This window comes from Gopherus evgoodei, chromosome 6 (assembly GCF_007399415.2).
Source record: "Gopherus evgoodei ecotype Sinaloan lineage chromosome 6, rGopEvg1_v1.p, whole genome shotgun sequence".
NCBI classification, from domain to species: Eukaryota; Metazoa; Chordata; order Testudines; family Testudinidae; genus Gopherus; species Gopherus evgoodei.
Window position 1 is genome coordinate 75,486,404 of NC_044327.1, and position 24,647 is coordinate 75,511,050.

The 24,647-nt window shown below is 44.6% G+C and overlaps 1 protein-coding gene across 1 annotated transcript in view; it reads right to left on the reverse strand.

Annotated features, from left to right (window-relative positions):
- FAM81B (family with sequence similarity 81 member B) overlaps window positions 1–20,124 on the reverse strand; it is a 59,970-nt gene extending 39,846 nt beyond the window's left edge. Inside the window, exons 1-2 of the mRNA XM_030567730.1 lie at window positions 19,777–20,124; window positions 15,662–15,724 (exon numbers count right to left, since the gene is read on the reverse strand). Coding sequence (XP_030423590.1) covers window positions 15,662–15,702 — 41 coding nt within the window. The 5' untranslated portion in view covers window positions 15,703–15,724; window positions 19,777–20,124. The remainder of the gene's footprint in view (window positions 1–15,661; window positions 15,725–19,776) is intronic.
- Between the last annotated feature and the right edge of the window lie 4,523 nt (window positions 20,125–24,647).

A 24,647-nucleotide genomic window follows, 5' to 3' on the forward strand; every position in this document is an offset into this window, starting at 1 on the left:
GGGGTCCTGACCCAAAAGGGAGTTGCAGGGAGGTTGCAAGGTTATCTTAAGGGAGTCACAGTATTGCCACCCTTACTTCTGCGCTGCCTTCAGAGCTGGGCAGCCAGAGAGTGGCGGCTGTTGGCCAGGTGTCCAGCTCTGAAGGCAACACTCCACCAGCAGCAGCACAGAAGTAAGGGTGGCAATACCATACCATGCCACCCTTACTTCGGCACCACTGCCAGCAGCAGCACAGAGGTAAGGGTAGTAATATCGCAACCATTACTCCCCCCCCCCCCGACACACACACAATAACTTTGCAATCCCCCCACAACTCCTTTTTGGGTCAGGATCCCTACAATTACAACACAGTGAAAAATCAGATTTAAATAGCTGAAATCATTAAATTTACGATTGTTAAAATCCTATGACCATGAAATTGACCAAAATGGACCGTGAATTTGATAGGGCCTTATCTATTAGCAGCACTCTATAGATTGACTGAACATAAATACCTACAGTCATAGAGCAACAAGAATGTAATGGCGGTGGGTCAATGCTAATTTTGACAGTCATTTATTTTTGGCCACTTAGCTGGCAGCGTTAATTTGTTAATTGCATGAGTTAAAAAAAATTCTTTCAGCCTGTAATGGGGTGTCCATCCCACATGTAGTAAGTGAAGGCCCTGATAAAGGCCCAGTATGAGGCCTGAGGCCTGAACTAAAGTAATGGTCAAGACTTTGCTAACATAAAGCAAAGTGAAGCTGTGAGCCAGAGGCAGGCCCTGCTCACAGAAGCTGGCAAGGAAAGGGCTGATGCTGCAAGAAGATACGTACCTAAAAGGTACTGAACAGTAGAGATCAGAACATTCACATACTTGCACATTCCACACAGATAACAAGGAACAGGCCGACCCATCCCAATGACGGGGGCAAAAGGGTAATATGATGGATAGAGTTGTTTTGATCGAACCAACATGTACAAGGTGAGAGGCGGCACCTTACTACGTAGAGGGGTTGTACCTGGTTACGTGGAAGGGTTGTACCTCAATACGTCAGGAGTGATGTGTAACTTGTTTGTACCTGTGTATAAGAATGCATCCCTGGGGCAATGTCTTTGTCCGGCCTAGGGGGCAGTAGAAAGTCCCGCCACTAACTGAGCCGAGTCTATTGCCAAGAGGCACTTTCTCGTAGTATGCCCTGTAGAGTAACAATCTCAGAGGAACTGCAATTGTGTCCGAGCGCAATAAACCTGGCTGACGTGCCTTCGTACCTTACTAGACTCTGTGGTCATTGGGGGTTCTCTTCGGGTCTGCTGTGTCAGCTATCTGCGCAGAGCTGGGGCAGCACACAGAGGGAACACACGCACGCAGCCGAGTGATACCAACAAGGAGAGAGCAGAGCAAAGCACCACACCGGTAGCATCTGACAACAACATCTCTGACAACACTGGTGACCCCGACGTGACGCGACTTTGCTTTATGTTAGCAAAGTCTTGACCATTACTTTAGTTCAGGCCTCAGGCCTCATACTGGGCCTTTATCAGGGCCTTCACTTACTACACCACACAAGCCCTGAGTGGGTAAATGTGGGCCAGAAAGGGCCAATTAACCTTAAATGTTGCACCTGGAGGCAGTGGCAGATTAACAAATTTGCTGCCCCTGGGACCTAAAAAAATTGCTGCCCGTCCATGCCAGCTCACCTCCGCTCCCCCGCGGCAAGCCTGGGAGGGAGGGGGGAGTTGTGGTGCGCTTGGGGGATGGTGGCAGTGGAGCGGAGGTGAGCTGGGTCAGGGAGCGGTTTCTGCCCCCCCAGGTTACTCCCCGCGCCCGGGGGTCCCAGCTGACCTCTGCTCCACCTCCTCCGAGCGCGCCACTACTCGCATCTCCCTCCCTCCCAGCACTTTCGCACAGCAAGCCTTGGAGAGAGGAGGAAGGAGGGAAGCGCGGCACACCTGAGGGAGGAGGCGGGCTGGGGATTTGAGGAAGGGGTGGAGTTGGGGAGGGGGTGCGAGCAAATTTGCTGCCCCTGCAAATTTGTCCTCCTAGATCTAGGCCTTGTTGGCCTAGGCAATAATACGCTGCTGCCTGGAGGGAAGCCAGGGATTGATAAAAACTAATGGAAGATGAAGCCCAGCAGGGGGAAGATTTGGGCTAGGATGATAAAGCCAGGAAGTGACAGCAGGAAGGAGGCTGCAGGGTGGAGGTCTACAACCAGTCCCTAGAGTGAAAGGGAGTTGGCTAGAGACAAGGAGGAGGTTAGGAGGAGAGGTTCTGTCCTGGATTAGGGATTCTTACAAGAAGCTTAAAAGGATGGAGTACCCACAAGGAGGGTGAGTGGACCCCTTTACACAGGTCTGCAAATGTACCTTGTAATTTCAGTCCAGCAGTGTTCTCTCTCACTTATGCTTCTTCACCAGTATTATATTCTGCAACTGGAATCTAGGGCCTTGTCTAACTCCCATTGAAATCAATGGAAAGAATGGCATTGACTTCAATGTGGGTTGGATTAGAGTCATAGTCAAAAGTTCTGTTGATGATGCATAAATCAGAATAGCATATAGCTCATGCTCCCCCTCCCTGTCCCTATTCTAACCCCTTCCCCAAATCCCCGCCCTGGCCCCACCTCTTATCCGCCTCCTCCCTTGAGCTTGCCACATCCCTGCCCCTCTCCCCTCCCTCCTGGAAACTCTAAAGCACTGCCAAACAGCTGTTTGGTGGTGGGAAGTGCTGGTGTGTAGGCATAGGAGTGGGGACACATCACGCTGGGAAGGGGAGCGGGGGGAGGAGTCAGTGACTATGGCGGGCTGCAGGAAATAGCTTCGCGGGCTGCTTGCAGCCCATGGGCTGTTTGTACAGAATTGTGATGCTTTGGGGATCACCTAGACCAATAAGAGGTTCTGTCACTGCCAGTCCAGTAATCTTAGGTCCCTTTGTGTTGAGTAGCTCTGGTTTCATTCCTTGACACCAGGGGAGACCTGACAAGCACAAGGTCTCACCCATGCTCTTATCAGTTTAGTTTACTCTTTGCAGGGTGACACCAAGAAGTCCTGAGTCTCCCTAAATCTGTCCTTCTTAAGTTCTTAACTATCACACACCCTGACTGTTCCCCCTCTGGTTCATCACCCCCAGTGTGTGAAACCTGCCCCCCCATCACCACTTCAGTTTTGGGGGGACACTCCACACAGTTTTCACAATAGAGACCTGCCTGGGGTAAAAACAAACAAAAATTTATTTAATAGAAAAGCCAGAGGTTCAGAGATTCTAGACATAACCTCAGACTTTACACTTCTATATGAGATAAAATCTTTTTTCTAATACAAGTTACCCATTGCTTTTGAACAGTTTCCCAGCATACCCATAGGGAGGCTCAGCATTTCATGTACAGCATCTGCCAAGTGACTGTCCCTAAGTTTCTGGATGTCAAACCACAGACACAAGTCTGTTTTTTAAAGGCTTTTGTCCCTTTTGTTTTTTCCCCTCTTGGAAATGGGCTGTCTGTGACTTTCCATAACTTTAGAGGGTCATGGATGTCCTTTCTTGGGCTGGACAATGGATGGGTATTTGAAGTGGTTTCATGCAAACAACTGGCCTGGGAGGTGTCTCTACTTGTCTGATCGCTCACTGTCCTGTTGTGAGGTGCAGTCAAAGCTTTATGAGCTGTGACAGACCCAGACCAGTGGGGTACAGGAGTCTGGTAGAGGGCAAATATACTGGTCACTGGATGAGTAGTTTTCTGTTCCCTGAGTGACCAGAGAGAGGGGATGCACTAGAGTAATCAGGAACCTCCTAGAACCAATTAAGGCAGACAGGCTGATTAGAACACCTGCAGCCAATCAAGGCAGGCTAATCAGGGCACCTGGGTTTAAAAAGGATCTCACCACAGTCAGGCGAGAAGGAGCCAGAGGAGAGGAAGTGTGTGTGAAGAGCTGGGAGCAAGAGGCACAAGGAACTGAGAGTGAGAGGCTGTGCTGCTGGAGGACTACGGAGTACAAGTGTTATCAGACACCAGGAGGAAGGTCCTGTGTTGAGGATGAAGAAGGTGTTTGGAGGAGGCCATGGAGAACTAGCCCAGGGAATTGTAGCTGTCATTCAGCTGTTACAAGAGGCACTATAGACAACTGCAATCCACAGGGCTCTGGACTGGAACCTGGAGTAGAGGACGGGCCTGGGTTCCCCCCAAACCTCCCAACTCCTGATCAGACACAGGAGGAGCTGATCAGACTGTGGGGAAGATCACTGAGGTGAGCAAATCTGCCAGTGAGCGCAGGACCCACCAAGGTAGAGGAGGAACTTTGTCACAGAGCACAGTTCTCTATATACACATATACATCAAATCCTCTGATTATTAGAGTTTAGAACATTACAAGCTTTCGTAAAAGACCTTAGTCAACATGTTTTTATTGCACAATAACATTGTATACAATCAGTCAATTCAACTGCTTATTCTTTGGGGTTCAAATCCCTTGTTCTACTTCAAGATATCTGGACCCTGATTGTCACAAGCTTGTAGCACAGCAGGCTCAGATTAACTGAGGCCTGTAAGATGCTACTGTAATACAAATAATGAATAACAGTAATAATTTGTATATCCCAACCAGCCATTCAATGCAAACAATCAGAATGCCTTCACACGACAAAGCCTTGTGCAGGTGTGTGAAAATGGAGGAGTTAGTCCCATGAATGCCCATGGACACATAAATCACAGTCTAGCAAAATAACGCATATATGTGGACCTTGGACAAAATAATACATCTTCTCTGGGTGTCCAGTCCAAATTCCACTGAAGGCAATGGCAAAACTTCTATTTGGTTAGAAGATAAGGCTTTTCATGAAAAGTGAGAAGACTATGATAGAGAGGATGTTATGGACTGCATATGGGGCTCAAAGGATGTATAATGCCTGGTACAATGGGGTCATGGTCCATCACTTGGGCTCCTGGGTGCTACCAATGAAGACCAGAAGGAACATCTCTACTGAACAGGTTACAGAAATACAAGGCATGGCATAATTTCACATTTTTCTTGTAAATGTGTGTGATGGATCAGAGAAACCTCACACCAGTAGAAAAGAGGTTAAAGAGAGCCTATAGGCTCAGATAGCCCCATCTTGCTACACCTGCAGCCAGTGCCAGGCCTGGAGGGGGAAGGAAAGGAGAGAAGCTGGCTCAGTTCAGGGCTGACTGGTGAAGAGGCAGGAGATATTCCTGCCTCTCTGCTGGAGGGGCACCATCACTACAAACCTGACAGACAGGACAGCTGCTGGGGGAGAAGCACTCCTGACTGGGAGAGACTGTTGAGACTGGGGAACACCCAGCAGTGAGTGAACTTTACTATTTTGACTTTGAGGACATTGTGGGGCTTACATCCACCCTACCCAGAGGACCTGAGGCTGTGGCAGGATGCAGCAAAAGCTCCATGAGGGGGCACTACTCAAGTTGAGCCACTACAGACAGGATGATAGGGGCTATGCCCCAAGGTGTAGGGACATAGGTAGGAAGTAGCCTAGAGCAGTGGACTTGAATTCTCTATTCAGAGGATCCTCCTGGCATTGCTTCCCATGGGGCCCTGGGCTAGGACAAGGTTGAGAGAGAAGGCCGGGGTCTCCCTACTGTACCCCCTTAAGGGCTGAGGCCCAGATTCAAGTGGAGGCCAGAAGATTCCCAGCCTAAGGTCAGGAATTAGGCACCCCTGCTGCATCGTCAGAGAAGCCAGGGGCCGGAAGTCAGGTATGCTAACTGCTAGGGAGATAGCCCTTCAAACACTGTATCATAATGTTTTTATTTTTAAAAATGCCAGTCTGACAGCCCTGAAGACTGGAGTCTGCTGTTTATCTGCAGAACAAGTACAGCTTGGGCAGTAGCTGTGCAAGCTGTCTCTCTCTGTCCTGTCGTTATGCCTCATCCCTCACCTGGAGTGACCATCTCTTCCTTTGAGAAGGTAGTTCAGCCCTTGCACCCTCTGTAGGGTAATTGATGTCAATTGTGATGGTGAGTGTTTGGTTAATACTGACACTTCTCCATGGGAAACTGGACTGAAATCCCAAACTCTTTTCACATAAGACTCCCTTACAGCCTTCAAATGGAAAACATTTCTAGTAATTACTGATGTTGACTGGGTTTGAAATGGGAACCTGGACACAAAACTCCTTATGTCCCATTACCAGTCCCGTGAGTAATTTAATATCTCATCTTAACTTTACTCACACAGTTGCATAAAGCCAAACAGAACATCAGTGAAACAATGTAGTTTTAATGCAGAACTGTTCTATAATGCATAGCGTGGTCAGAAATGGTAGCTCTTCTGGACTTGCACAATTTGTACTTGTTTTAGTTAATGTCTCTTTTGTTAGCTAAAGAAAATCAATCCAAATAAAACTTGGCCTTGGATCAAGGCTTCATTTACCTTTCGATGGGCAGATTCTGATATCAAGTCTGCTTCTCTAATGACCTCTACATGTACAAGAAGTTTATTCATTTTAGAGGCCTGGCTTGTTTACAATTCTCATTTACTGTCATAGTGAAAAATGGGGACCATATTGCATAATGATTTTGATGTCATTGTTACCTAAAGGTTTTTATACTGGGTCCATCATCATGGTATCTGAGCTCCTATGTGGGTCCACTACTAATCTCCACACATGCAACTGCTTTAGAGTCACCTGTGAGGAAGATTCCATTCCCTGGCCTGTGAAGAGCTCCCACACAAAGAATTAGTACTTGGGCTTTGCACAGGGATGGAAGATTTTTGTGTGTGTATAAGCTATACCTCTGTCTATTCTCTCACACACACACACACACACAAAACTATTTTGATGCTTCTGCAGATGGTGTCCTGATCCCCACAGAACACAGCTCTATGGGGTACAATGATTGGAGTCTGGCCACCTTTCTCAGGCTTTCCGCCTCCCTACCTTAGATTCCTCTGCACAGAAGAACTGTGCTAATTCTGCTGCCACTCAGGGCTCATCTGCTTGTGGATATGGGAACACAAGACTATGGCCAGAATAATAATTTCATTGCACACACTGAAATGCAACCATCTGTGGGGTGGAATGAACCAGATATTTAGGAGCATGCAGCAAAACTATTCAGCTGTCTAGAGCTGGAAGGGAGGAAGAATATCATATCCATTTGAAATGGACTCATAGATAAGCCCAATCTAGCATTTTTCCAGACACTCTTATTCTTGTAAAAGGTCCAATGGGATCTTTAATTACTGCAAGTGGGTCAGAACCTTGGATTTACATCTCATCCAAAAGACTACTTGTATCATGTATCTCTTAATTTAACCACAATGGCATAGGCACAGTATGTACCCTAGAACATGGTTTAAGATGAAAACTCTAATTTAATAGTAAATAAAAATACCCAGATAGTAATCTGGAAAGAAATCAGATTCATTTTTCCTTATTGTGATCTTTGCTTTTAGATTGCTATAAATAAATGTCCTGCTATAAAAATAACTTAAAGAAAGAAGAGGATAAGAAAGTTCAACTGTCCTGCTCAATCAATATAGAAAATGCAAAGATGACAGTTTACTGATTGATGTGTGCCTAAGGATAATCCACAACAAATTTTATAACCATATGGACTATAAAGATAGTCTGCAACTGGCTCCTGGGCTGTGTGTACCAAAAGCTATTTTGCATTTAGCTGTGCAATTATGATTCAAAAATAAACACAACCATTGCTAGCCATGAAACGGCACTGGAAGTAAACACTTATTGTCAGTCACTGCTTTGTAAACTTTAAATATCAAATGACCTCTTGAGATTGTGTATGCTGTGCTTTATCAGTGACTGCTGAACCTAAGTCACAGAAGGCTGATTGAGAATCGTTCAGTATAGGTCAGACTTATTTAAAATCTTATTTAGTTCTATAAATACATTGCTCTTTCCTACATACCATCTTGTTTAACAAAGAAAATGGCTCCTGCTAATTTATGAAAATGAAACTCTAATAAAGCCTGTTGACATATTAGCTGTTTGACTAGAGAAGATTTAGGGTTCCACTTACTAAATCTCAGAGAGTTTGCTAATTAGACATTAATTATTTGATATTTGGAGCTTTATTATTTCATTTACCTACCTTTCTGTTGACTTATCTAGTCATTTGCCAAGAGTCTGGTGGGAATTCCTCAATATGACAAATTGAAAACCCAAGGCTCTTTTTCCATTTCATATTTTTTTACACAGAGATTTCCATTTTGTCCCCACCCCAGTAGGAGTCAGATGATGGATTGGAAGCAATACAAGTTACAGATATCTTTTAACTAAGACTTGAACTATACAGGGAAATGTTTATTCTATTCTCTGCTCTGCTGCTGGGTGGCCTAGGATAAGTCACTTCCCTACTCTGTGACTCAGTTTTTCTAGTTGTAACGTGGGGGATAATGTTCCTAACTTCCTTTGTAAAGCACTTTGGACAGAATGCACGATGTAAGAGCTAGTTTTATTATTATTTATTTATTTATTTTATAATGGGTAGCTGTTGCACTATGGTATCTGAGGAATGTGAAAGATCTTTAGTAATTTTATGAATTCTATGTATATATCTCTGGACTTCATGGTTGAGTTGCTGGCTAACAGCTAATGAAAAGTTAAATTAGTCTTGGTTAACTTGGGATTACTGGAACCAAAAGCTAATGACTAGAGACAGCCCTGACTACCAATAGTCAAACATACAACTGAGGTGATAATTTGACATTTATCTCCTCTAATGTAGAACTGGGACCTGACAGGTTCTGTGAGGGTAGGGAGGGTGGTAAGAAGGACCCCTGCTTGAATCCCAAGAGATTTTTGTGTGGGAACTGTAAAACAGAGTCTGGAAGCAGTTTAAAATGAGCTTCTGATGAGTCAGGGGAGACAGCCTGCAGAAAAGCTGGCTGGAACTTGATCCCCAGAAAATGAAGGGAGGAACAAATGCTAAGTTTAGATAAGACAATGTGTATTTATGCTTTTGTTGTCATAGCCCTCTTTTCTCTGCTTGTTATACCCTGTGGATAAATAACACTTTGTTTTGAGCAAGCTGCATTCTCAAACTGGTCACAGCTCCTGGAGAGAAGTAAATGGATCAAAGCTAGATGGTATTGTCCAAGTACTAAGGGTTGGTAAACTGGGGTGCAGATGCCTAAAAGTGGGGTGAAATATGGGATTCCATGCTGGGTGAAGTGCAAATGTAGGCCAGTCACTTGAAAGAGGTGACCATTGGGAGCCAGAGAAAGGTGAAATGTAGAGCTCACTCCTGAACCATATCAGTATTATTCTGCCGTTACTAATTATGTAGTATTGCACACTAGAACCATGCTGGGTAGATGGCTGAAACGCTGCAAAAGAACAAGCCATGACCCAGCATTATAACACACAAAGAAAATCTACTTCCCTCCTCTATCAGGATTGCTGTTTGACATCCTTCATTAAGGGCCTGATCCTGCAAGAAGCTTGAGGCCTTCAGAAAACATTAGACTCTTTCACTTTGCTCTCCTCAGGCAGTGCCATATTCCACTGACTTGTTCTGTTTGAGCAGGGAATGGAATTGTCAACCACAGCCTCCAATCACAGAGCTTTTGGCATCTTTTAAGTATCTTGGGCCCAAGTCATGGAGCACTTTGAAGATATGATGTGAAACTTTGAACTAGGCTTGAAATTCTGTGGGAAAGCTCTGAGGTGCTTGTGGCAGCCTGTTTTGCTGAGGAGATGCACTGCAGCATTCTGGATTAGTATGAGTTTCCTAAATGCTGAAGGCTTCATGCCCAGGACACTGCATTGCTGTGATCCAGCCACAAGGTGACAAAGGCATGAATAACTGAGGCCAAGTCTTCACCTGCCAGGATGGGAGAGAGCCTCCTAGTCAAGCAGAGATGGCAATAGCATCTATGCGTAATGCTTTCTGTGTGAGAGCTCAGCATAGGTGAGGAATCCACGAGAACTCCTAGACCATGGAGTGAATTGATCAAACAGACTGTACTGTAGCTGCAAGCTCTTCAAAATCTTTCCTCTGCCTACCAGCATCACCTTGTTTAACTGGTTCAAAGAGCAAGAAACAGCAAATTGCATGATCAACTTGGATGTACGAATTCAGGAATGCACTCTAGGTACAAAGGCATAGGCTAGTGAAAAATTATATTTATTATAAAAGAAATATACTCCTCCCTGAGGGATCAGGAGGAGACTGGGACAGTAAAATTAGGTGATAGAGGAAAGATGTCAGAGGATCAGCTATACTGTTCTCCCTACATTAATTAGGAATCTGAGAGATCTCTAGAAAGCACTAGATCTCCCAGTGTTGCCCCTCCCTCTCTGGCATCATAGTCATGATGTCACTGAAGGGGTACAGATGCCAAAATGTACATGTCTGTGATCCCAAACAAAACTGATCATTTAAGATCACATAGCTTCTTTGGAAGATGGGGTTGGGGGTGGGAGAGCAGAACCTCAGGGTTTACCTGGGTAATTAGTGACCATTGCCCTAACCTGTCAAACAGAATACCTTTAAGAAAAACAATGGGAAAACCGAGACATTTTCTGTTGGGAACAATTCTGCTAATATGTTATATTCTGAATTTCTTCCTTTATTAGCATGAAAACAAGATTTTTGTTTCATTATAATTCATCTGCTCCTGCTACTTATTTTCTATCTGAACTAAAAATTATTCTTCAGTGACATTGTAATAATTTCCACAACAGTCAATTATGATGCAATTCTAGAATTCTGACAATTCTAACTTCAGGCAACCAAGTTTGAAGAAAAAATTAACACAAGAACACATCAAGTAAATTCATGAGAGGAATATTTATGGATGTAATACTAGAGGTAGTTAATCAATTTTCCATTACTTCAAGACCTTCTCTCATTTCTGCAAAAAAGAATAATTTAGCATGATGGTACTTCACAATCATGAGCAATAAACGTTCCTTATATTCAACTCCTATGAACCTTGAATGTTCAGTCTAGAAGCAAATACTTCCTCATTTTGCTGTATATTAAAAAGAAAGCAATGAAAGATATGATTTGAAGGGAACCTCTTAACATTTACTGGCTAAACAATTGATGGGGAGAACACATTTGATATCCAACCATAAAACACTTTATGTACATGGACCATCGATTGCCTTGTTCCCCAAACTGGCATAATTAACAGTACCACATAACATTTGATTTTCCAATTATTCCATCTTTCTTTTTGTCTAGTTTAATCCTCATTAAAACCTGGAATCACAATGATTTCCTGCTGGCTGAGTGCTGGGAAACTGCAGAGCTTTGGATTCTCTCTGCCATAGGCTTCAGCATCTTATGGAAACAGTGCTCCAAACTCTGCAATCCTCGATGATGGGACACAGGGCTTGAATGATTCAGGCAGTGCAGCTCTGTGGTGGACATTCTACTTGGAAGGGCATTGCGAGGACCACTGCTGCCTTTCCACATAAGTGAATTCCTCTTCCAGCCCAGCTGCTTTGCAGGCACCGGGATGGGAGACTGAAAATTGTACCTATCTGCCAGGGCTGCCAGGTATCTGGTTTTTGGCTGGAATGCCAGTCAAAAGGGACCCTGGCAGCTCCAGTCAGCACTGCTGACTGGGCCATTAAAAGTCTGGTCGGCAGCACAACTGGGCTAAGGCAGGCTCCCCCATCTGGCTCTTACATGTAGGTGCTGCCAGGTGGCTCCACGCGCTGCCCCCACCCCAAGCGCCAGTTCCACAGGTCCCATTGGCGACGGTTCTGAGCCAATGGGAGCTTCAGGGGTGGCACTTGCAGATGGGGCAGCGTGTAGATCCCCTGACCACACCTCTGCGTAGGAGCTGCTGCTTCTGGGAGCTGCCTGAGGGAAGCACCACCCAGAGCCTGCACCACTGACCCCTTCCCACGCTCCAACCCCCTGCCCCAGCCCTGATCCCCCTCCTGCCCTCCAAACCACTCAGTCCCAGCCTGGAGCACCCTTCTGCACCCAACCCCTTCATCCCCAGCCCCATCCCAGAGCCCATACCCCTCCCACACTCCAACCCCCTGCCCTAGCCCTGATTCCCCTCCTGCTCTCCAAACCACTCCAACCCAGCCCGGATCACCATCCTGCACGTCAAACCCCTCATCCTAAGCCCCACCCCAGAGTCTGCACCCCCAGCCGGAGCCCTCATCCCCCTGCACCCCAACCCCTGTCCCAGCCTGGAGCCCCTTCCCTTACCCCTCATCTCTGGCCCCATCCCAGAATCCACACCGCCAGCCCAATCCACTGCCTCAGCCCTGAGCTCCTCCCCTACTCCAAACCCCTTGGCTCCATATCCCAGCTCAGAAACCCCTCCTCAACCACAAACCCCTCATCCCTGGCCACACCCCAGAGGCCACACCCCCAGCCCTCATCGCATCCCAACTCACTGCCTCAGCCCAGAGCCCTCTCCTGCACCCTGACCTCATTTCTGGCCCCACCCCAGAGCCTGTGGCCCTATCCTGGTGCCTGAGCACACACACACACCAGCCCCCTGATCCAGCCCTGTGAAAATGAGGCAGTGAGTGAGGGTGGAAAGAGTAAGCAAGAGAGAGGAGGGGATGAAGGGGGCGGCCCTCGAAGGAGGGGCATGGCACAGGGCAGGGCAAGGTGTTTGGTTTTGTGTGAGTAGAAAATTTATATTTTGTTTAAACTCTACTCTCTGCACTTGTGAAGGCAAAGCTGAGCCTGGAAACTGAACCATAATCTTTCATCAGAGGGTGGCTCACTGACCTCAGGGCCAGCCTACTTAACACATTTATTGGTACTATTAGAGTGCAAAATATGCAGTACAAGGCTAAAAAGGAGACTTAGTACAATGCTTAAAAAATAAAAAATATTCCTTATCAAGTCTGAAAATAGTAACTGTCACTCAATTGTTGCATGACTGAATTCATTAACATGGAGAAATCGTAAATCATTTATCCCATTTGGCTTTTTGAAATCTATATCGAGGTAGAATTTAAATGATAACCTAATGGCAGTTTGCCAATGACCTTGTATCCTGAAAATAGTTTTTTATGAGAAATCCTGTAATTTGTACTTTTGATTCAGTCTTGCATTTACTTCATGTCAGCAATGATTACTTCATTTCAATTAATCTTTAAATGGCTCCAGCTCTGTTCTGAGGTTCAAGGACCATTTCCTGTTATACGCTAGAGGAGGAGGGATTATGCAGCAATCATTGTGCACAATCAAGTGTGCACAGAATCATTTATGGGACAGGCACAATGCTTCCAGGAAAGTTCACAGCAGTGATTTCAGCAGTGATTTTTGCTTTCCCTTTACTCCTCCTTACTCCAATCTAGTTCTGCTGGCTGATGTGCCACCTATGGCAACTTCCTGCAGTATTCTAGATAAACTTGATTGAATTACACTAAACCTTATTGAATTAAGTTTGAGTTTTAGGAGTTTAGATATTAAAAATGAAAAGCGTATGTATTATTTTGGGATTGTGCATAACTTATCTAGCAGGAAAACTGTCAATGTAAACATTGGGAAGCGTTTTGAGCTTCAAAGGATTATTTTAAACATTGTCTGGCTGACTACCTATTCTTGATCAATGCAGATCAAAGATCCAAATTGTATAAAGATGCGACTCACGGATTCATGGGTGTGCTTGTTCTAAGCTAACAACTGTTGTGAACTTGTGACCAGAGAAAAAAACTCCTTCGTGGAGTTTGAGGGACTGCTCAACTGCCAGAACTCTTGTTGGATCTGCCGGTGATCCCTGGTAAGTTTATTAGCATGCATGTAGACATTTCTGTTTTAATGTTTTTTCTGTAATGGTTTCACCTTAAGAATAAATGTGCTTGCTTAGAAAGGGCTTGGTGGTAACTTGCACCCATGGGTAATTATTACACTGTTTGTAGCTTCTGAGGAGAAAAGCAAAGGAGGCCTTCTTGGTACAATTGAGAAAAAAGTGCAATATGGGGCTGTTGAGAAAAAGGCTAATATCATTGGAGTGTGTTAACAGGAGTGTTGCAAGTATGACACAAAGGGAGTTGTCCCACTCTTCTCGGCATTAGTGAGGCTCAGCTGGAGTGTTGTGTTCAATTCTGGGTGCCACGTTTTAGGAAAGATGTGGACAAATTAGAGACAGTTCAGAGGAGACCAATAAAAATGATAAAAGGTTGAGATAATTTAACCTAAGAGGAAAGGTTAAATTGGGCATGTTTAGTCTTGAAAGAAGAAGACTGAGTGTGAACCTGATAAAACTCTTCATATATGTTAAGGACTGTATGATGAGGTGTATCAGATCCTTTGAGGCCCTCAGCTGGAGGCCTTGTGGTCCTACCACACCATGCCCAGGAAAGAGCAATAGAAGTGGGTCCTCCAGGCTGCCTAGAGAAGCTGCAGGGAAGCTGCCAATCGGAGCTCAGCAGGTTCATGTAAAAGGAGCTGCTGGATAGAGCAGATCAGTTGCTAGCTGGAGCCAGGGGAGCAAGGATGATGCTCCTGGCTAGGTGCAGGAGTTGCAGTACCTGGACAGAGGTGCAAAGAAGGTGCTCCTGGCTGATGACTGGGACTCAAGCAAGCCTTCAGCCCTGAGGTAAGGGTGAAGCTGAAAATGCTGGGTCTAAGAAGGGAAGTGGCCCAGAGAAATGCAGCAGCAAGTTAAAAGGAAGCAGCTAGGTTGGGACCCGGAGTAGGGGGCAGGCCTGGGTCCCCCTCTTCTCCCCTCCCACTCCTCTCCCCCAGCCACAGGTGGAGTGGCCTAATCCTAGAGAAGGTGTCAGAAGACCTCAAAGAGAGCCAGTATTTATCTGAACTGTTTTGTTTTGTATACCTACAGACTGGGCGTGACTCAGCTCTCACTGAAAACTTGCTCAAAAACTTTAACTATCAACAGGGATCACCGCAAGTGAAGCAAAGCTGAGAGAGTGCAGGTGCAGACACACTCAGTCAGCAGGGGCATTCACATGAGATGAGTGGCCCTGTCACAGGCTGTTATAAAGAAAATAGTAATCAATTATTCTGTGTGTCCACTGGAGGTGGAGTAACAGCAAGAAAGATTTATGTTAAATATTAGGAAAGTTGTCTTACTATAAGGATAGTTACACTGTGGAATAGACTTCCAAGGGAGGTTGTGGAATCCTTTTCATTGGAAGGTTTAAAAGTAGGTGAGACAAACCTAGCATGGATGGTCTAGGTTTACTTGGACCTGCCTCAGACCAGAGGGCTGGACTCTGACTTCATGAGGTCCCTTCCAGTCCTACACTTCTATGATTTTATGATATCTTCCATTTATTCCCATATTCAGAATTCTATTATGAAGTCTAATATACCTTACTTTCAAAAGGGCATGGCAAGTCAGCTCTTGTGGAGAGATATGGACCATGGAAGCAACCAGTTGAGTGATTTTTATTCCATTCTGAAGAAAATGGTATGATATAGTACAGGCAATACATGCAATAGAACCTGAGCCATACAGAGCAATGGTTCTCTTCCTTTCTTCAATTCAAATTCCAGCATAGGTTGCCCCCAGATTAAGTACCGCTGATGTAGAGCACCAATCACAATTAGCAAGTATGTACCAATAAATCTACATTGTTCTCTGTTCACCACAGCAGTGGTAGTAAGTACAACAGAGTGAACAGTGCTTATGTCTGGATCTCTTCAATCCATTAAATAAGCACATGAATGGAATAAACTTCCATTCAAGTTGTGGTAACAGTTGTGATTTTAAGTAATTGCAGACTTACTTGTCAGGGTAGTTAACCAACTCAGTGGAGTTCTCTGACATTTTTGCTTGAAGAAAATCTTACCTAAAGCAAAGGTTAAAGTGTTTATTTGTGATTTCCATGCATGTAACTCAAATGAGCTTACAATTTATACAGTCCATATTTACAGGACAGGGCTTCATACATAAGTATGGATTTCATAGACCAGCAAACATTCCAGAAGCTATAGCAGAATCAGAAGAATATTGAGCAGTTTCTGATTTCCATTCAGGGAGAGCAAAATGCAGGACTTTTACTGTATCTGATCAGCAGATAATTCCCCTAGCTAAGGGGAACCCAGACACGAAGTCAGGAGAGCCAGCTCCTGCACCAACGTCAACTCCTGCACCCCTGTCCCAGAAGAAGGGGCATGTCGGAGCAAGTCAAGAAGGGGACATGGCAGAGCTCAGCTCTATCATGATCCTTCACTAGCCTCTGGTCCCTCAGTGACCAGTAGTGCAAGTTAGAGCAGCCTACTTGCACCAAAGTCAGGTGTAGTATAGATGGGCATAGTCCATAGGATGAGAGAATGTGTGGAATAGCTGTTATTGTGTAAGGATATAGAGTGTAGCTGTGACTTTCTGTACAGGGACTGTGCATGAACTGTAGGTCACAGTGAACAACAGGCTCTGGTTTCTGTTGGGTAAGAGTTATGTAATCTTTAACAACAAATACCTTGGCTGTTAATACACGTTATCATTGAGTTAATCAAAAGACCACAATAATCAGAGTCTTGACACCACACTCTCCTACACATTGCCTTGAGCTGAGTGGAGTTCAGACAGAGAAGAGAGTATGGCCCTACCTTTCACAATTGTGACCTGGTGAGAGTGAATCCTCTAGACCCAAAGGCGACTAACAAGAGAATACATGAATACTTCTCGATAGTCAAATTGAATTTGTTTTCACTGCCAACAGCTAATGACTGTCTTATCTGGATAAAGGGGTTAGAGCTACCTGATGCCTCTATATTGATATAGTACTGGCATGTATCCTGGGTATTCACGTTAACACTTACTCTCTCCTAAAATGATTGTTCCTTATAACTAACAACATATAAAGGAAGTGAAAATTTGTGAAGTGGTTTATTCTTAGTTCTTACATATGATCTATGAGCTGTCTCTACTTTTGCGCATTGTATAGCATTAAGCTCATTGTTGGTGCTAAACATCACCATAAAGGGCTATACATAAATAAAAATGGGATCATAAACCAGTCATAGAATTATAAGAGAAGGAAAACACTCTTTTGTTAGTAAGCATTTATTACAAGAGTGAACAAATAAGATACATATAATTCCATGCAAAGGCTACATTAAAATAAAGAGCTAAAGATTATAAATTTAATCCCTCAAATATCAGGAAATGAATAAATAAAGGACTTCCTGTTCTACCTCAGACTCAGGAAGAGAAGCATGTCTGTTCATCAACCAGTGGGTGTCCTGCTTTGCATTAAATGCTAGGGCAGTTGCCCCCATTCTAAAAGATGCTTAGAATTAGCATCTGTTTCCCTGGAGATGCTGTGATGTCATTTTTCCAGTTCTGTGGGACATAGTTGAAACTCTGCAGTTCAGTGAGTAGTAGAGCATAAGACCAGTTACAGAATTTTTAACCAATTGGATTGCATTACATGCCCATGAACCAGATCTCACTGATGGGCTGAATTCCTTCAGATAGTACATTGCACCTCCTTAAAATGAGCTGTTCATAAATACCCTGTGATATAGCTGTATTTTTGTGAGGAGGTGAATTCAGCTTTATTTAGTGCTTATTCCATTACTCTTTAACTGTGTTTCTCAAATAGAAACAGAACAGCTCTTAGACACAAACAGAATTTTAGGAAAAATAACAACTAAATCCAGACTGAACCAATAGTTTCGAACTATATACAGCTCTACCCTGATATAATGCGACCTGATATAACACGAATTTGGATATAATGTGGTAAAGCAGCGCTCGGGGGCGGGGGGGGAGGAGGCTGCACGCTCTGGTGGATCAAAACAAGTTCATTATAATGTGGTTTCACCTATAATGCGGTAAGATTTTTTTGGCTCCCAAGGACAGCATTATATCAGGGTAGAGGTGTATATAATTTTTTTGTCTCTTTCCGTAGAAAAGAAAGAAAGCTGCTCACATGGAATTCCATTGAGTTCATGTGTATAGAATGAACTAGCCCCTTAGGGGTAGGGGTAATTAACTGTGGCAAGCACCTATGCTAAAATGTAACCTGTGTTGGGGAGAGCTAGTGCAAGACTTTCCACAACACTTAAATCCCAGGTTGGGACTATCTGTGGAGAAATTGATGGAGCATCCACTCCAGTGTGCCTCCAAGTTCCATGTATGCTGCAGGAGTGGTTTCTGTGATAGCTTCACCAAGGGCTGCCTAGAGCGTTACATTAGGAGAAGGCCAAAGACAATCTAGGACAGAGGCCATGGGATTCCTCTGTGGGTCCACCATCATACTATGCAAACAACACAGAGAGACTGCAGCCAGTGTTCTACCCCAAGTTCCAGGACAGCAAGGGGAATGGGTTTTACCTCCCCAGCCCGAATGCCCTGCACTTCACCTCCTTGGAGCTTGATGCTTTGGCTTCGCTGGCCTTAAAATCCATGGGACCATTGTGATCATCTAGTGTGACTTTCTGCATAACAAGCCACTCACTAATTGTGGCAGTGGAGGGAATTATTCTTTTCTGCTATAGTAGCAAACACAACAATTTGTTATCTATATTTAAGAAAGACATTCAGTTTCAAATGCAGATGAATTGAACTTTACCTTTATGTAACTTTATCCTCTCCGTATATAGTACACACACACTGTAAGGCAGCAAAGAGACAAAGGAAAGAGCTCTCCTGAGCAGATTTCAGACACATTGTTGGAGTTGTGCTGAAAAACTTGCACTTCTTGGTTTCCAGTCTTCAGGTCCTCAGTTTCTATGGCTGTCAATCCAGCATCTTTCACAAGCACTAGTACAGTAGAACCTCAGTTATGAACACCAGAGTTATGAACTGACTGATCAACCACACAACTCATTTGGAACTGGAAGTATGCAATCAGGAAGCAGCAGACACCCACAAAAAGCAAATACAGTACAGTACTGTGTTAAACATAAACCACAAAAAAGGGAAAGGGTTTTTTTTAAAAAAAGATTTGACCAGGTAAGGAAACCATTTCTGTGCTTGTTTCATTTAAATTAAGATGGTTAAAATCAGCATTTCTTTTGCATAGTACAGTTTCAAAGTTGTATTAAGTCAATGTTCAGTTGTAAACTTTTGAAAGAACCATAATGTTTTGTTCAGAGTTACGAACAACCTCCATTTCTGAAGTGTTCACAACTCTGAGGTTCTACTGTAGTCATTTTTAAAGAATACGAATGAGTGATTAAATAAGGTAAAAGCAGAAACCATTGGCTGATATGAACCAACACAGGTCATAGGGAAAAGAGAAGAGTAATGCAACTGGTGAAGATGCCTAGTAATAATTAAAAGACGTGCACGTGTGTGCACACAAACACACACAGGACAAATTCTGCTCAGTAAATCCAGATGCAATTTTATCACAGTCAATGAGGTTGCACACACTGCAGCCCTGTCATCAGAGTCCCAGAATAGATGGATTCCCAAGAGTATTTTGAATGCAAACCCCTTTTTCTAATGTTACTAGATATTAAATCATATTGTAGCAGATAGCTATATACCACATCTGCTTGTTTGCAGTTAATTGTTTGCACTGTCACCTTATTTACTGTGCATATGACTTAATAGAAATGCTATGACTGTATGATGAGAAACAAGTTTTCGCTAATGATTTCTGTAAGAAATAAATGAAATAGTACTGCATACATATAACCATAATACAGACAAGATAAATTCTCTTATAAAGAAGGAAAAATAATGTGAAAAAATATTAGCAGGATATTAGAATAGCATACTTTGACTTTGTTATAGACATTCACCAAGATAACCAAACAACTTTCTACCAGATGGACACTGAAAAACACTGTAATTGTCCTATTTGATGTTAGCTACTGTAAGCCTTTGGAGGGCCAGTGAGTCCAGCATTGAGAATACATTCTCTGTGTAGATATCATACTTTACCTTAAGCTGACATTTTCTTTGTTCTTCTTTTAACTCTTTAAGTCGTTCCCATTAATTGTCTCAGTCCAACTGTGCATGGGAGCCCCAAATGCTGTTGTCAAGGAAACAGCTAACCTCTCCCAAACACAAATTCCCCATACCATCCTCAGTCCATTTGCAAGTTGTCTGGGCAGCTCAGAAAAATGGAAAACTACCCAGGAATACCTGCTGGTAAACTCTCTACAATTCTGCACATTTCTTGGAGCACACACAGTATTTTGAAATGAAAATAAAATCAGAAAAGACTGTTGGACTTGCAAAAGACACAGGAGTCACAAGTTCCCTGAGTCTCTTGGATCACTGTTGCTGAAACACTTGTGTTTACTCTTGTTTCTAGGTAACCAACATGCCTATTCAGATAAGGAAGTGTACAGGAAAATGAGCTGTTGTATTTGTCTTATGCTGAAAGTCATTGATAAGGATTCTGCAGAATAATGTTAAAGGATCTCGCATGCTTTTTGTGGGAGGATGCCCTGGATTTGGGGAGAGAGCACAGGGAGCATCTGTTCTCTTGCAGCGGTACAGGTGTCAGGCCAAGTAGTAACACAAGTGTTCAATGAGGATTGCAGCGGGGGGTAGAGGGTGTCACATTGCTGTGGTGAAACAGGAGAGAAGTTGAACTGAGGTACAGATCATAGAAGATTAGGGTTGGAAGAGACCTCAAGAGGTCATCTAGTCCAACCCCCTGCTCAAAGCAGGACCAGCCCCAACTAAATTATCCCAGATAGGGCTTCATCAAGGCTGACCTTAAAAACCTCTAAGGAAGGAGTTTCCACCACTCCCTAGGTAACCCATTCCAGTGCTTCACCACTCTCTGAGTGAAAAAGTTTTTCCTAATATCCAACATAAACCTCCCCCACTGCAATTTGAGACCATTACTACTTTTTATGTCATCTGGTATCACTGAGAACAGTCTAGATCCATCCTCTATGGAAGTTGAAGGCTGCTATCAAATACCCCCTCACTCTTCTCTTCTGCAGACTAAATAAGCCCTGTTCCCTCAGCTTCTCCTCATAAGCAGGGGCGGCTGGAGCTTTTTTGCCACCCCAAGCACGGCAGGCAGGCCACCTTTGGTGGTTTGCCTATGGGAGGTCCGCCAGTCCTGCAGCTTCGACGTACCTGCTGCCGAATTGTCGCCAAATCCACGGGACCAGTGGACCTCCTGCAGGCAAGCTGCTGAAGGCTGCCTGACTGCTGCCCTCGCAGGGACCGGCAGGGTGCCCGCCGCAGCTTGCCGCCCCAGGCACTTGGAGCACTGGTGCCTGGAGCCGCCGCTGCTCATAAGTCATGTGCCCCAGCCCCGTAATAATTTTTATTGCCCTCCGCTGGACTCTCTCCAATTTGTCCACATCCTTTCTGTAGTGGGGGACTCAAAACTGGACACAATACTCCAGATGTGGCCTCACTAGTGCTGAACAGAGGGGAGTAATCACTTCCCTCGATCTTCCGGCAATGCTCCTATAATGCAGCCCAATATGCCATTAGCCTTCTTAGCAACAAGGGCACACTGACTCATATCCAGCTTCTCATCCACGGTAATCTCCGGGTCCTTTTCTGCAGAACTGCTGCTTAGCCAGTCGGTCCACAGCCTGTAGCAGTGCATGGGATTCTTCTGTTGTAAGTGCAGGACTCTGCACTTCTTCTTGTTGAATCTCATCAGATTTCTTTTGGCCCAATCCTCCAATTTGTCTAGGTCACTCTGGACCCTATCCCTACCCTCCAGCATATCTACCTCTTGCTCTAGCTTAGTGTCACCCGTGAACTTGCTGAGTGTTCAATCCATCCCATCCTCCAGATCATTAATGAAGATGTTGAACAAAACCGGCCCCAGGACAGACCCTTTGGGCACTCTGTTTGATACTGTCTGCAAACTAGATATCAAGCCATTGATCACTTCCCATTGAGTCTGACGCTCTAGCCAGCTTTCTATCTACCCTATCGTCCATTCATCCAATCCATACTTTTTAAACTTGCTGCCAAGAATACTGTGGGAGACTGTATCAAAAGCTTTCCTAAAGTCAAGGTATATCATGTTCACCACTTTCCCCATATCCACAGAGCCAGTTATCTCATCATAGAAGGCAATCAGGGTGACCAGGCATGACTTGCCCTTGGTGAATCCACATTGACTGTTTCTGATCACCTTCCTCTCCAAGTGCTGCAAAACTGATTCCTTGAGGACCTTCTCCATGATTTTTCCAGGGACTGAGGTGAGGCTGACTAGTCTGTAGTTCCACAGATTCTCCTTCTTCCATTTTTTAAAGATGGGCATTATATTTTCATTTTTTCCAATCATTCAGGACCTCCCCTGATTGCCACAAGTTTTCAAAGATAATGGCCAATGGCTCTGCAATCACATCAGCCAACTGCCTCAGCAGCCTGGGATGCATTAGATCCAGACCCATGGACTTGTGCATGCTCAGCTTTTCTAAATAGTCCTTAACCTATTCTTTCACCAGTGAGGGCTGCTCGCCTCCTCCCCATACTATGTTGCCCAGTGCAGCAGTCTGGGAGCTGACCTTGTCTGTGAAGACAAAGGCAAAAGAGCACTGAGTACTTGAGCTTTTTCCACATCATCTGTCACTAGGTTGCCTCCCCCATTCAGTAAGGGTCCTGCACTTTCCCTGACCACCTTCTTGTTGCTGCACAAAACCCTTTTTGTTAGCCTTTACACCCCTTGCTAGCTGCAACTCCAGTTGTGCTTTGGTCTTCCTGATTACACCCATGCATGTTCAAGCAATATTTTTATACTCTTCCATAGTCATCTCTCCAAGTTTCCACTTCTTGTAAGCTTCCTTTCTGTGTTTAAGTTCACCAAAGATTTTTCTGTTAAGCCAAGCTGGTCACATGCCATATTTGTTATTCTTTCTGCACATTGGGATGGTTTGTTCCTGTGCCCTCAATAAGGCTTCTTTAAAATACAGCCAGCTCTCCTGGACTTCTTTCTCCATCATATTAGCCTCCCAGGGGATCCTGCCTATCATTTCCCTGAGGGAATCAGTCTGCTTTTCTGAAGTCCAGAATCCATATTCTGTGGCTCTCCTTTCTTCTTGTTGTCAGGATCCTGAACTCGACCAACTCATAATCACTGCTGCCCAGGTTGCCACCCACTTCTGCTTCCCCTAGCAATTCTTCCCTGTTTGTGAGCAACAGGTCAAGAGGCACACGGCCTCTAGTTGGTTCCTCCAGCACTTGCACAGGAAGTTGTCCACAACACTCTCCAAAAACTTCCTGGATTGTCTGTGCACTCCTGTATTGCTCTCCCAGCAGATGTCAGGGTGATTGAAACCCCCTATGAGAACCAGGGCCTGTGATCTGGAAACTTATTAGTTGTCCAAAAAAAGCTTCATCTACCTCATCCTCCTGCTCCTGGTCTGGTGGTCTATAGCAGATGTCCACCATGACATCACTCTTGTTGCTCTCGCCTCTAAACTTAATTCAAGGACTCTCAACAGGCTTTTCTCCAGTTTCATACTGGAACTCTGAGCAATCATACTGTTCTCTTACATACAGTGCAACTCCTCCACCTTTTCTCTCTCACTTGTCCTTCCTGAACAGTTTATACCCATCCATGACAGTGTTCCAGTCATGTGAGTTACCCCACCAAGACTCTGTTATTTCAATCACATCAGAATTCCTTGCCTGTGCCACGACTTGCAGTTCTTCCTGCTTGTTTCCTAGGCTTCTTGCATTTGTGTACAGGCGCCTATGTTAACTAGCCGATTGCCCCACTTTCTCAGTATGAATCAGGAGGCCTCCACTGTTGCACCCTCTTCCTTGAGCTGAACGCACAAATCACTCTCTCCCAGTTGGGATTTATTGAAGGGGTTCTAGGTAAATCCAATTTACATCAATTTGGAAAAAGTCTCCAGTTTTATTCTTTCAATGCAGCTTTATAAGCAATGAATTCAAAAATACAAAAGAAGTAGTACAGAGCATTGAGGGTAGCTTTTCTTTCCCCACTGCTCTCTGCCCAGCTTTCTAGTCCACACCTCTCTCTCTTATGAGAGTTCCACTCTCAGACCTATCAAGTGTAATACATCTTCTAGGGCACTCATGCGTGCAGGCTGCTGCCCCTTATGGATACTCATGCAACCCCTGGGCCTGTAGGACTGGCCTGCAATTGCATCCTGTGACTGACAGATCACTGCAATGCCTGCTCTGCAGGCTGTGAAGCTATGTGTGTCTCACTGCTTCCCCTTGCTGGATGCGAGCGGGGAAGTAGAGCTGGGAGGAGCAAGCAAGAGGTCCAAGGGACAGACAATGTAGAGGATCCAGTCCTGGCCCCAGGCTCTCTGCTCGCAACCAGCTGCCTCCTCATCAGACACTTCTTCCCACCTCCCAGAAAGCCCATCTTCTGTACAGATACCCCCACAAATCTAGCTGCCCATGCTCAGGCACTCCAGTGTAGCATGCTGCCAAGTTTCATGAAGCTCTGTGTTCTCCCTCCACTGATGCTTGGGGCAGGGTGGATTGACCTGAAAATGAAGTTTATGGCTAAATAATTAGCAAATTATGTAATAAGCTAATTGACATATTAGTAAATTTGCATTAAATGTTCATACATGTAGCTGCACAAAATTTAGCTGCTATACCTCCTCCTGGGCTTGAAGTCTCAGTTGCATATAATCTCCCAGCTGGCAATAAAACCCTCAGATGTCTTTGAACACTCAATAACGCCCCCAATCCCTTTACTGGTTCAACGAGGTGTTCTTGAACAGACCCCGCATCCCTTACAGAGGGTTTCCAAAAGATGTACTCACCCATTCACAGAGGGCCTGGCTAAAATATACATGACTCTCCTCATCCCTAAGGAGGGAGCTCCATGCGGG